The sequence below is a fragment of the Panthera uncia genome, chromosome B4 (assembly GCF_023721935.1).
Source record: "Panthera uncia isolate 11264 chromosome B4, Puncia_PCG_1.0, whole genome shotgun sequence".
Taxonomy (NCBI): domain Eukaryota; kingdom Metazoa; phylum Chordata; class Mammalia; order Carnivora; family Felidae; genus Panthera; species Panthera uncia.
This window is the reverse complement of record NC_064809.1, coordinates 76,269,769-76,282,509: the sequence shown is the minus strand read 5'-3', so window position 1 is coordinate 76,282,509 and position 12,741 is coordinate 76,269,769. Positions and strand designations below refer to the sequence as shown.

Below are 12,741 nucleotides of genomic sequence, written 5' to 3'. Positions count from 1 at the left end.
CGGAAGCAGGCTCCAGGCTCTGAGCCATCAGCCCAGAGCCCGACGCGGGGCTTGAACTCACGGACCGCAAGATGGTGACCTGAGCCGAAGTCGGACGCCCAACCGACTGAGCCACCCAGGCGCCCCCTGACTCTTGATTTCAGTTCACATCATGATCTCACGGTTCATGGGATCGAGCCGCAGGTCCAGCTCCACACTGACGGCACGGAGCCTGCTTGGGATTCTCTCTCTTCCTCTCTCTGCCCCTCCCCCACTCGCATGCTGCACGCAACCGTGCACTCTCTCACAAAATAAATAAACTTAAAAAAAAAAAAGGTATAGATACAAATCAAAGAAATAGAACTAAGAGTCCAGAAACAAACCTACACATCTGTGATCAGCTGATTTTTGATAAGAATGTCTGGAACATTTAAGAGGAAAAACTAGTCTTCAACACTTGGTGCTGGACACCTGGATACCCACATGCAGAAGAATGATGTCGGCCCTTTCTTCACACTGGACACAAAAATTAACTCCAAATGGATCAACAACTTAAATATACAAACTATAACTTATATTCTAAAACTTCTAAAACTTTATAAAGGAAAACAGGGGTAAACTTCACGACTTTGGATTTAGCAACGGTACCTTCGATAGGACACCAACTGCACAAGCAACAAAAGAAAACCAGATAAACTGACCTTCATCAAAATTAAAAACTGTAAATCAAAGGAAACTATCAAGAGAATGTAAAGACAGCTATGGAATGGGAGAAAATATTTGTAAATCACATATCTAATAATGATCTAGTATTCGGAATGATTACAAAAAGAACTCATAACAACACAGAATAAAAAATGGGCAAAGGACTTAAATAGACATTTCTCCAAAAAAGATACACAAAGAGCCAAAAAGCACATGAAAAGATGTTCAACATCATCTCAGACGCAAATGAATTTTAAATGAAAATGAAAATCAAAACCACAGTGAGACACCACTGCACACCCACTAGGAAGGCCATAAGAAAAAGAAAAATAACAAGTGTTGGTGAAGATTCCGAGAAACCAGAACCCTCATATCGTACTTTGCCAGTAGGATCATAAAATGGTGTAGTCACTGCGGATAAGTTTGATGGCTCCTCTGTCAATTAAACACTCAATTACCATATAACCCAGCAATTCCAACCCTAGGTATATCACCAAAAGACTGAAAACAAGTGTTCAAATAAAAACTTATACATGAATGTTCATAATAGCACTGTGCATATAGTCAAAAGGTGGAAACAACCCAGATGTCTGTCAATGAGCGAAAAAACAAAATGTGGTGTATTATCCAGCCATAAAAATGCATAAACTATTGATATACACTACAATATGAACTTTATTTATTTTTTTAATTTTATTTCTTTTATTTTTATTTTTTCTTTCTTTCTTTCTTTCTTTCTTTCTTTCTTTCTTTCCTTACTTATTTATTTACTTATTTGTTTTTGAGAGGGCACGCACAGGCGCATGTCCAAGAGGGGGAGGGGCAAGAGAAAGGGAGAGAGAACCCCAAGTGGGCTCCACAGTGTTACCCCAGAGCCCAATGTGGGCCCGAACTCAGGAACAGCGAGGTCATGACCTGTGCTGAAATCAAGAGTCGGATGCTTAACCAACTCAGCTACCCAAGTGCCCCAATATGAATGAACTTTGAAAACACTACGTTAAGTGAAAGCAGCCCCATACCGTACGGTTCCATTGATATTAAACATCCAGAAAGCACATTAGTGGTTGACAGGGGCTGGGGGTAGTATGGAAAGGAGGAAGGGAAGTTACTGCTTAATGGATTACGGGACTTCCTTTGGGGTAAAAAGTTCCAGAACCAGATAGTGGTCATGGCTTGCACAAGGTTATGAGGTTACTTAACAGCACTGATGATGGTCGTACTCTGTCTCTTTCTCTCAAGAATAAATAAATGTTAAAAATATATACATTAAAATGGTTAAAAGTGGGGGCGCCTGGCTGGCTCAGTCAGTAGAGCATGCAATGGCTGATCTTGGAGTCATGAGTTTGAGCCCCACATTTGGTGCAAAGATTACTTAAACAAATTAAAAAAAAAAAAAGAAAAAGAAAACTGGAGGTATAGTGTTCTTCAGATTGTATCCTTCCTGAACCCCCATGCTCTCCAAGATGTACCAGCAACCTCTGAGCTCCACAAGGGAGGAAGCACTGTCCTGCTTTGCTTCACCTTTCCTCACTGGCGTCTAGCAAATAGCACTGGGCTTAATAAATCTCAGCCTAATAATCTGAGAAGGAAGGGGGGCTCTGCCACAGTGGCTTTTACCATCCACATACATACGTTTCTACGTGTGTACTCTTAAAAGAACTCCACTGCTTGAAAAAGACAAAGGAAAAAGACAAAGAAAGAAGAAAACCGGTGTTTAGTAACTTCTGATCTAGTCAACTGCCCAAATGTTTGGGAAAATCCTGAATCAGGTTAAAAAAATGGAGGTGTCTGGCACTAAACTGTCACAAAATCGAGATAACGTTTGGTTCTCCTGGCAGGGAGTGATGGGGGACAACAACTGGGAACTGACAACATACCAGCAGCCACAACTCTAACCTAAGTAGAAAAATCTTGCAGTGTTGAAGTAAAGCAATCAGCTGCTGCTACTGGTTGGTAAAAAAGACCCAAGTTACATTTTCACCCTTCACCATCATCAAAATTAGATTTAAAAACACATTAAAGCAAAACAAAAACTCTCAAGTATCCAAGAGCCAAAATAAAGTCAAGTTTTACATGTGTAGTTGGGTAGTACCTAAAAAAAACAAAACATATACTGGTAAAAAGCACTTATGAAAAAAATGTAACTGACTTAATAAAGGAAGTTATTTGTAGGAGGAGGGAAAAAACCCAGAGATTTAACAATAAGACACTTGATAAGCTTGGTATTTAATTCCAATCTGGGAAAGGTCTCGGAATGGGGTTTGCATAAGAGAAAGGTGTTTGAAAAGCCAGCTCCACACTATATCTATTCTACCAACTGCCTTGCTGACATTCTACTTGGAGACAAACCCAACCTTAGAGAGCTGTTTAAACAAGTTCACCCCTAAGCCTCAGGTCTAGAGAATGAAAGCTTTGTTCTCACTCAAAAGAGACGTTTGATGTTTATGCTAAGGAGACCTGTCATTGCAGCTTAATTTATGGCTGACTGTAAATACCTGAGTATCTACAAGGGCCCACCTGCTGCCCAGGAAAATGTCAAGGTAAAACTGGATTGAGTGGCATCGTTACTACAGAGCGTGCCCGGTGTTCCTAGGAGAGAAGCGTATGGACTCAGCTGTCATGTTCAGACTATCTACTAGTAACTGGATACTTCTCCTTCACCTACAGTTTATAACAAACATATAAAATCATTCTGTTTTCTTTCTTTGTTGTACTGAAATAGACGTACATGTGGCTCATTAGGGCAGGGGACGATATTTATGAGTGGTGTTTTGTATTTGCTCCCTGACCTATTTCCTATACTATGGATGAGTGGAGAGGAGACAGTGCACGTCACAGTTCTGAGCGAGAAGAGGGATAGGAATGGTTTCAGGCAACTGGGACAATGAAGGAGAAAAAAATCAGCCAGAGCTGAGAATAAAACTAATGAGGCTGAGATCAAGTGCATTTGGCTGGCATAAAACGGGTAGGTGGTAGAATAAAACAAAGATGAAAGAGGTGAGGTAGGAAGAGAGCTTATCATGTTCCAAGTAACTCACAAATGTCTGTAGCATTTTTAAGTGACTAGGATAAAAACTGTACATATAGGAGATACTAGAAGTACAGCAGGGAAGAACTGGAATATTTTACCTAGGATATTGCTGAGAGGATGGAAAAGAACCGAATGGATTCACTTAAACAAACTTATTAACTACTTAAAATGTGCAAGGCTCTGTGACAGGATAAAGCCACATAAAGAATAAGCCAGTTCCGGGGCGCCTGGGTGACTCAGTCGGTTAAGCATCCGACTTTGGCTCAGGTCATGATCTCACGCTTTGTGAGTTCAAGCCCCACGTAAGGCTCTGTGCTGACAGCTCACAGCCTAGAGTCTGCTTCAGATTCTGTGTCTCCCTCTCTCTCTGCCTTTCCCCTGCTCATGCTCTGTCTCTCAAAAATAAATAAACATTAAAAAAATTTTCTTTCAAGAATAAGCCAGTTCCTAGCATCAATTTTTAGGGGGCAGAGTCTGGGAGGTTGGGAGGAGCAGGATGGACAAAAGAGGAGGATGGACTCATCGACCAGGGGAAGGCAAGAGGACAAAGATCCCACACTGGAGGATGGGTCGATTTGGCTAAGAAGAGAAGGCCAAGGCCAAGAAAAGCACAAGGCATATTAGGTCCACAGCGAACAGACCGGCGCAAGGTTCCAGCCAGAGACAAGGATGGTAAGGGAGACCAGGCCAGATCAGATGCACTGTGATGCCCGGCTAAGGGTCTGGGGGTTATCCTGGAGGCCACATACAAGCAGTAGAACCATGAGATACAGAGGGCATGCTCTCCAAAGTTAAACCCAGCAATAGCATGGAGGACAAGTGAGAGACTGGAGGCAGAGACTGGTTAGCCAATTACTTTCATAGTCCTCATAGTATATGGTAGAGTACAGGATGCAGAGCATACGCTTTGGAGTCTGACAGACCTCAAGCTCAGCACTGAACCTCTCCATGCCCCAGTCCCTTCATCTGCAGAACAGGGATAAGAGCGCTCAGAGAGCAGCTGTACAGAGTAAGTGTACAAGTCCTTAGCGTAACCCTTGAGTATATGGTAAATGTTTGGTAAACCAGATGCCCTTATCACTTCTGCCGTCCCGGTGTGTGACAAGGGTCTAAACTCTTCCTAGTTTTGTGGTTGTTCCAACAAGAAGAAGAAGGAAAGTCAGTTTGTGTGTCAACCTCTAACGGGCAAGCACAGACTCTTCAGTACCCCTCTCACCATTCAGCTTCATCCTGGATATTAGAAATGAATGCTTATTACAATTCAATTTTATCGACCACAAATATAAAATGTGATATACAAATGTACACCAAGACAACACATGATGATCTAGGGCAAGGCAGGTTCACCACAACTACTTAATAAAAAAAGACCTGCTTCAGTTCGGATTCCTCAACTCAAACATTGCAACCACCTAAAAAACTTATCTCTAAAGCACCCATAATCTCCTCTCTCCTCCACTGACTCACTCACTCACTCACTCACTCACAAATATCTAGGAAAAGGTAACTGGCAGTAGACGAAAGCCACATGCGGTCAAAGAATTTTTCACACGCGAGCTCCATCACCAGCATGGCTGGGCACCAGGTCTCAAGTCCCCTCGAACCCATCCTGGCTAGCTAGTTCCCTTCCTGCTTTCCTTCCCCTCACATATCCATCTAAGCCACCACACGCACACATTTTTGCAAACACCACTTATTTACTATCTCACAGATTCTGTAGGTCACAAGTCCAGACACAGCGTGACTGGTGTTGGCCAGGGCTGCCTTCTCATTCAGGGCTGGGACCTCTTTCAAGCTCACTGGTTGTTGGCAAACTCCACGGCCCTGTGGATGGAAGCCTGAAGTCCCTATTTCCCTCCTCGCTGACAGCCAGGGACCACTCTCAGTTCTGGGAGTTGGCCCGCAGTTCCTGGCCACGTGGCCCCCATGGGCAGTTCACACATGGATGTTTACTTTCTTCCAAACCAGCCAGATCACTTCCGACTTCCTCTTCTGCAATCAGCTGAGAAAAGTGCTTCCAAAGGGCTAGCGTGGTTAGGTCAGGTCTACCACGACAGTCTCCCTAGTTGAAGATCACCTGATTTGGGACCTTAATTACATCTACAAAATCCTTTCAAAGCAGTGCCTAGATTCATGTTTCATAACTGGAAGGTGGTATATTCCAAAGGCAGGAAATCTTGGGGGGAGGGGGCAGAGGGTGGAGCATGGTAGGCAGAATCACCTTATATAGTATCTTTATTTATCGTCCACGTGACCTGCCAGAAGGTAAGCTTCATGAAGGAAGGCATTTTTATTTCCTTCGTCTACTGTTGTACCTCTAGCACCTATGATAGTGCCTGGCATATGGTAGGTACTCAATAAGTATGTGTTAAAGGAATCTTCAGACCACTAGAGTAGTACTCTCTCTATATTTATTTAGCTTATTTACAGGCTGTAAATGGGACTTCTGTCTATATTCAAATTCTGGTTCAGTGAAACCATTTAGGAATTCTTGGAACTCCACACGATATAATTTTATCTCTGCCACAATTATCTGTATGGCTCTCACGAAATACAGGTCATCCATAGGTTCCATACTCATTAAAATTTATTTGTAACCTCAAAATCAATACTCTCGGCGTTCTCACGGGCATTCACACACATGTGCAGAGTGGTAAAAAACGTGAGTCGTCCGACACATGTGTTCCCGGCTGACAGTGAACAAGGGGACGACGCTCTGTCTTCTTGCTCCAGCTTTCATACAGTAAATATATATGCGTCCTTTTCATAGTATACTCTGTGCCACACTTTTCCCCTTTCTGCATTTTTTTCTCTTGGTGATTTCACCACTTAAAACGGCCCCCAAGGGTAGTGCTAAGACGCTGTCCAGCGTTCCTAAGTTCAAGACGACGGCGATGTGCCTTACGGAGACAATATGTGTATCAGATAAGCATTGCTCAGGCTTGCATTGTGGTACTGTTGGCCTCAATTTCAAGGCTAATGAACCAACACTATATATTGAATAAGATGTCTTTAAACAGAAACACACACATTAGCAAGGTTATGCACTGACTGCCTGACGAAAATGTGGTGACCAGTGGCTCACGGGAACCTAACGCCATCTCTCCCCTAGGAGCAGTAGTTCAGTATTTGCTAATCCGGTGTTCCAGTCAACTTTACACAACATAAGTACCATGAATAAAGACACTGGGCTACATTAGCCTTGTTTTACAGATGAAACCATGAAGTTGAGAGAGACGTGAAATGGTAGCTCACAGCACACTCTATCTGGCACATCATTCAGTTTTATTTTCTCCGGAGCACTCATGACTGAGAACTGTGTTTACTTATTTATTTTCAGTCTCAGCCACTGCTACTGTCATGACAGTTACAGATTCGGGGATTTTTATCTCTCTTGTTCTCTTGGGATCATCTCCCCAAGCCAAGAACCATTCCACACACATACCCAACCTAATGAATAAAGAAATCTCCCATACGTAATTGTGTAAACATCAGGGGTGACTGATACTTTTAAAGGGAAGAGCAGTTACTTTCATCACGCTAAATTCAAGGTATTCAACGAGACAAGCGCAGGCTTGGGATGAAGTGGAGAGAGAAGAAAACCGAAAAGAACACCAGAGCTGCCCGAGGAGGCACTGTCTCTGAAACCCAGAGAGCAGGTAAGATGGTCTGGGATGGAAACTTCACAGCTCAACCAAATGCTGGCGGCTCTACCAAGTAAGGGAAAGAGAGATACGCTCCGAAATAGCATTTTTGCTTGGTGTTACATTTATACTTGGCGGAGAAGCCGGCAGGCAGAGAGAACAGGCAAGAGCAGGGACGGTGCCTCTGAAAGCCTAAGCGCAGGTCAAACCAAGTGTGTGAGAGAAACTGAGGAGAGCGAACCCCAGGAGCAGGCAGGTAGGTAGGTATTTGAACGTGACCATGAGGCAGTGCCTACAGAGTGGGAGAGGTGCGGGCCACACTGCGGGTCTGAGGGGCTGATTCCGACCAAGGCTTTGGCATTCCCAGGCCAGGCCGAACTGATGGGGTACCAACGCCAGCAGCACTTCCGGCGTCGGAGGGACCGGCGAGAAAGGGGACTCCAGGATTTGCTTTTTATAAATACAGAGAGGAAAATTAGATAAGACCCCCTTACATCAACTCCTCCTGTAACAGACCAGTAACACAAGAATTCAAGACAAAGAGGCGGGATTCCAGAATTCATGTTCACCGCTGCTCTGAGCAAATGCTGAACAGTAAACAATAAGGATTTCAAAATTAAAACAAAAGAGCCACTTCGGTATTCTAATTTAACCTTCACAAATAAAGAAGATCTAAAGCACCATGGACTGAGAATTCCATTCCACCTCAACACCCTGTACTCCTGAGTTATTATGAGAACAGACTGCAACACAATTCAACTCATGTTCCAAAATGCAACAAGCAGCTTCAACAGGACATGCCGAAAGCAGCAGCACGTCTCCTCGTTTACTGATTCATATTTTGGTAGCAAGGTTACAATTAGCTCACCGGTGGAGAATAAACCTATTTATAACACAGCAGTCCACCTGAAAGACACAATCATCTAAAAAGGTTTTTAGAGGAAAATGAAGTGCAGCTTCTTCCTGTACTGACTGCAGATTCCCAAGGTCCTTTCGGATGAAGTCCTCAGTCTAACCTTCCTGTGTTCACAGGCACCATTCCAGCCACCTCTCAGCCTCCATGTTCTTATGTAACATTTACATAGTGCCATAAACATACCCAGAGTTGCGTAAGAATTAAAACGTTGCCAAACCAATAAAACCTAAAGCAGGTCGCTCCCTCCAGACTGTCTTTGATTAGCACAGGTACGCTGCCCGGGATACGATGTAAGAGCCTGTCAAAAGACAGAAATTAACTTGAGGAAATCTGAAACGGTCCACAAAAATATGCACGAATCAGAAGAAATCAACCACGCGGTGGCATGTGGTGCCCCTATCAATCCCAAGAGTATGTTATTCTGCCCCGTAAGATAAAAAGTAGCCCAACATTGCTCCTTCACTGAAGTCAGAAACTGTGTCTAAAAATACCTCCCAGCCAACTGGCTATCAGCAAGTTAGTCTCACAAATGTCCCAAGAAGAACTACACACACCATTTCCTTACTTTACAGAGGGAAAACTGAGGCAGTCACGGAAAGGTTAAGCAAGTGACTTGTTCAAGGACAACCTGTAAGGGAGCAAAGTTCTAGGGCTGAGACCTGGCCTCCTCCCTCCATCTGGCTCCAACCTTTAACCAGAGTAGCCATTTTATTATGTTTTAATCACATCTGTTCCAGGAGCTCTTTTAACAAAAGTAACCAGAGATTCTCTTTTTCTCTACAAGAGTTCGCTCTCACTGTACTTCAAATCCATGTCCCCTCAACAAAATTCTAAGACTTGGCCTGAAATTAGATGAAGTCTGCTCACAGAAATTCAAAATATTCCTATCAGAACCTCAAATGTCTCCCTCGTTGCTTTGGTCTTAAGAAACGAATGTCATGTTCTCCCACCACTAACAAATGCAATTGTATATTTTTAAAGACTGTTGTGGAAATTCCAAAAGTAGGCCTTAGAACCTGCTATACCCATCAAGTGGTTGCTGTTTACAACCTGGAACTCATTCTCCTTGTCACTGGCCTTTCACAAAGTCGCAGTTCATGCCCTAACAGAAACACCTATCCCTTGATGCCCTCATGCCACGTCCAAGTACCAGGCATCAAGGCTCCCTGGCTCTGCCACTCCTCCAGCCCACCTAGGGGAGCACACAGAGGAAATGCAGGGGAGGAAAGCAATCAACTTCTTGTTATCCCACAGCCTCTATTTTCCCAGAACTGACGTTTTACTTTCAGCCTTTTGCAACAGTGGTCTCTGTAGCATGCACTATTGGCAACTAGATGTGTCCCGGAAAAAACTGTAGTGTCTGGCCAAGAAGTTTAAAGGCCTTCGAGAATGTTTGCTGGACACACAACCTAATTTCCAATTTACCAAAAAAAGAAACTAACTCTCTATTATGCCCACCCATCCTCATCCCAACAAACATCCATTTTAGGAAGGTTACAAAAAATGAACTCTGTCCTATTCAGAACCAGTTGGATTACCAATTAAACATTCTTAACTAGGCTCACCACAAGAAAAACCCCACAGATATTACACCAAATCAACAGGGAAATGGCTGTTAAAAAAATCTTACATATATTAGGGCCAGTATAAAAAAATTCTATGGAGAGAACTGAAAAGATTTACTCAGACACATACAAAATGACAAACCTGAAGGCTGAGCCTCCTTATTTACTATCCTACTAGAGAAATAACATCATGTTACACATTCCCAGAACATGGCCCATAAGAAGGCCCGGCAAATATTATTCACGAAAACCATGATCTTACCACAACCGACGGCCTGTGTTCATACACCTTCACCATGTTTATCAGATCCCACAGCATGTTACCCATACACAGAGCAGCGAGACCCAGGAACACACACGAGGTGCTTAACAGAAGCATTAGCCAGTGAACAAAGACCCCACTGCACAGGCTACACCACTGGGAGCAAATATCAAAGCTGGAGATAATGAACTTGTTTTTGAGACTCCAAAGTAGGATGATGTCTTTTCTTGTTTGTCTGGTTTATTAAAGAAGCCTGAACCCACCTGAGAATCATTATTTTTAGTAGAGAGGACAGCCACAGTGCACACACTTGATCTCCCATAGCTGGAAGGTTAGGGGCTGCTGAGAAGTCAAAGCACAGGCTTTGTACATCGGGAGCGAATACAATCCTGATCGTCTCTCCCAGATCCATCTGCGGGTCAATAATCACTTCAATATAACTGCCAAATATAACCTTCATCTGCTACCCCAATGCCAAAACACATTTAAGACGAGTCTCTTAAGTTAAATATTTTAGGGTTTCATCTGCTCTTTTCTGCCCCCAAAGCCTCATAAACAACACACCGAGCCGGGTGTCCCACAGAAAAGGTGCCCACCTCTAGAGTGGGAAGGGTGGGGGTTGGAAGGTAAGGGGCGTGTGAGGGTGGGGGAGTGCGTGGGGGGCAGGGCTGGGAAAAGGGATTGTGTGGGAAGGTAAATAAGTACTGACCAAGGGCCGGAGTCGGTCCAGTGGTGGGATCTTTAAATAATCTTGGGGGTTGGAGGTAGGTTCTAGGATTTCACCTGAAAGGCATCCACAAAGTGATTAACTGAATGGGCCCCCTGGGGTGGGGTGGGGGAGGCGAGGCGGAAAGCAAATACACCTAGATGCAGATTAACCATTCGGGAACTAGGTTTCCTAGGGTTAAAGAGATTCCACAGCCAAGCTACAAAAACGTTTAGGGGCCTGTTGGTCTCGCTTCCTCCCAACAGCTTCCACGGGGCATGTGTATGTGGGGGGTTTTGCCCCACTGAACTCAAAGGGGTTGTGCGCAGGGTAAATGTGACTCCCTTTCCCAGAACATTAGGGAAGAAGGAGAGGGAGGGGAGGGAGGGGAAGAGACACCCCAAGTGCAGGTCCTGAAGGAAAGGTTAGAGACCCCTTCCCCTGTCATCTGAGGTGCGCAAGGGCTCGCACCATCAGGGTACCTCGGAGAAGCAAAGACCCATCGCCAGAGCCCCTCAATCTTGGCGGGAGAAAAGACGCCCCCCCCAAGAGCATCTGGTGGGAGGGAAGGAAGACCCCCGCCCCTGGACACGCTGAGAGGCAGAAGCACGGATCTCCAAATCTTAGGTAAGGGATCCCGCTCTCCCCTCCATGGAACAAGGGGGTGCTGGGAGCGCGACCCCGAGAGCTCCCCGAAACCAGTTCCGTCTGGAAGGGGGCTCGGGTCCCCAGGGGCCCCGCGTGAGCTCGGTCCTGGCAGGGCAGCCACGCCTCGGGGGTCTGGGGACGCCGACCGAGGGTCACCCCGACTCCTCCGCGCCCCCCACCCGGCCATATTGTGCGCGTGGGGAGGGGGCGCGCTGTAGCTAGGGGCCGCGGCGCGAGGCCTCGCCCTCGCCCGGCCTTCTCCATCCCGGCCCCCGCCCCCCGGCCCGGGACTCACCCTGGATCCCCCGGGGCCCGGACCCGCCGCTGCCGGCGAGCAGGAGGAGGACAACGGGGAAAAAGGAGGAGGCTCCGGCCGACTCCGCCATAGTAACCGCCGCCGCCGCCGCCGCCGCAGCCCAGCAGCGCCCAGCGCGCGCGCGCGCGCCCCCGGCGCCTCCCCTCCTCCCTCAGCCCCGCTCCCGCCTCCCTCTCCTCCGCCCGGCGCCGGCACGTGCGCTCCCGGCCGAGCCGGCGCCGCGGCCGCCGCGCGCGCCCCCGAAGGGCGGGGCCGGGTGCGCGCGGGCGCCCGCCTTAAAGGGGAGTGTCCCTGTTAAAGGGGTGGGAGGGGCCCGCGCCTCGGCCACCTCACGGGTGGGTGCGGAGCGCTCCGCGGAGAGGCCCGCGCCTGACACGCGGCCTCCACCCTGGCCTGCGCCCCGCCCAGCGTGCAGTTATCAGCACCGACCCCCTCCCCCGCATCGAATGTTCGGCGAGTCGCGTGCGTGTTCCCGTTCCCTTCATCCCCACTGCCGAGCCTCAAGCCCCCATCACGTCCCGCGTCCTGCCCGGGTCCTCGCAACCGGCCTCTGGCTGAGCTCCCTGTCCCGCGCGGCCGCCTGCCATCCGCCGGACGCAGGCAACCTGTGTGATCGCAGCCTGGGGGGGCCCTTTGCAGGACAGAGCCAGGTTTTTAATGCTACCGCTCAGTCTTGGTGAGGGTACTTCGGGACGCACTCCCATTCTGCCCGGAGGTAGAACCCTCACTTGATAGAACCCTTTTGGGTTTGACATTATATATCAAACGCCTTAAAATATCCATACCTGTGGACTGCTATTATTCCTTATCTGTCTTCAAGAAATGATAGAGATGAGGACAAATATGTACGAAAAATGTTAACAGTTGCATGTTTATCATTGTAAAAAGCTGGAAACTTAAGTAGGCAATAATAGAAGACAAATAAATGCTGGCCCATCAATATGATGGAACATTATTTAGTAACTAAAA

General features: G+C 46.5%; 1 protein-coding gene across 7 annotated transcripts in view; it reads right to left on the bottom strand.

Moving 5' to 3' along the window:
* The window catches only part of ACVR1B (activin A receptor type 1B), a 33,214-nt gene extending 21,279 nt beyond the window's left edge, over positions 1 to 11,935 (bottom strand). Inside the window, exons 1-2 of one of the 7 annotated variants that reach the window (XM_049625502.1) lie at positions 11,752 to 11,840; positions 5,425 to 10,514 (exon numbers count right to left, since the gene is read on the bottom strand). Coding sequence is in view for 2 of the 7 variants with exons in the window: in XM_049625503.1 (XP_049481460.1) it covers positions 11,752 to 11,842 (91 nt within the window). In the remaining 5 variants the exon portion in view is untranslated. Of the gene's footprint in view, positions 1 to 5,424; positions 11,721 to 11,751 lie in introns of those variants that run through there. The other 6 variants (XM_049625500.1, XM_049625503.1, XM_049625497.1 and 3 more) reach the window with 6 other exon arrangements.
* Positions 11,936 to 12,741: the final 806 nt, after the last annotated feature.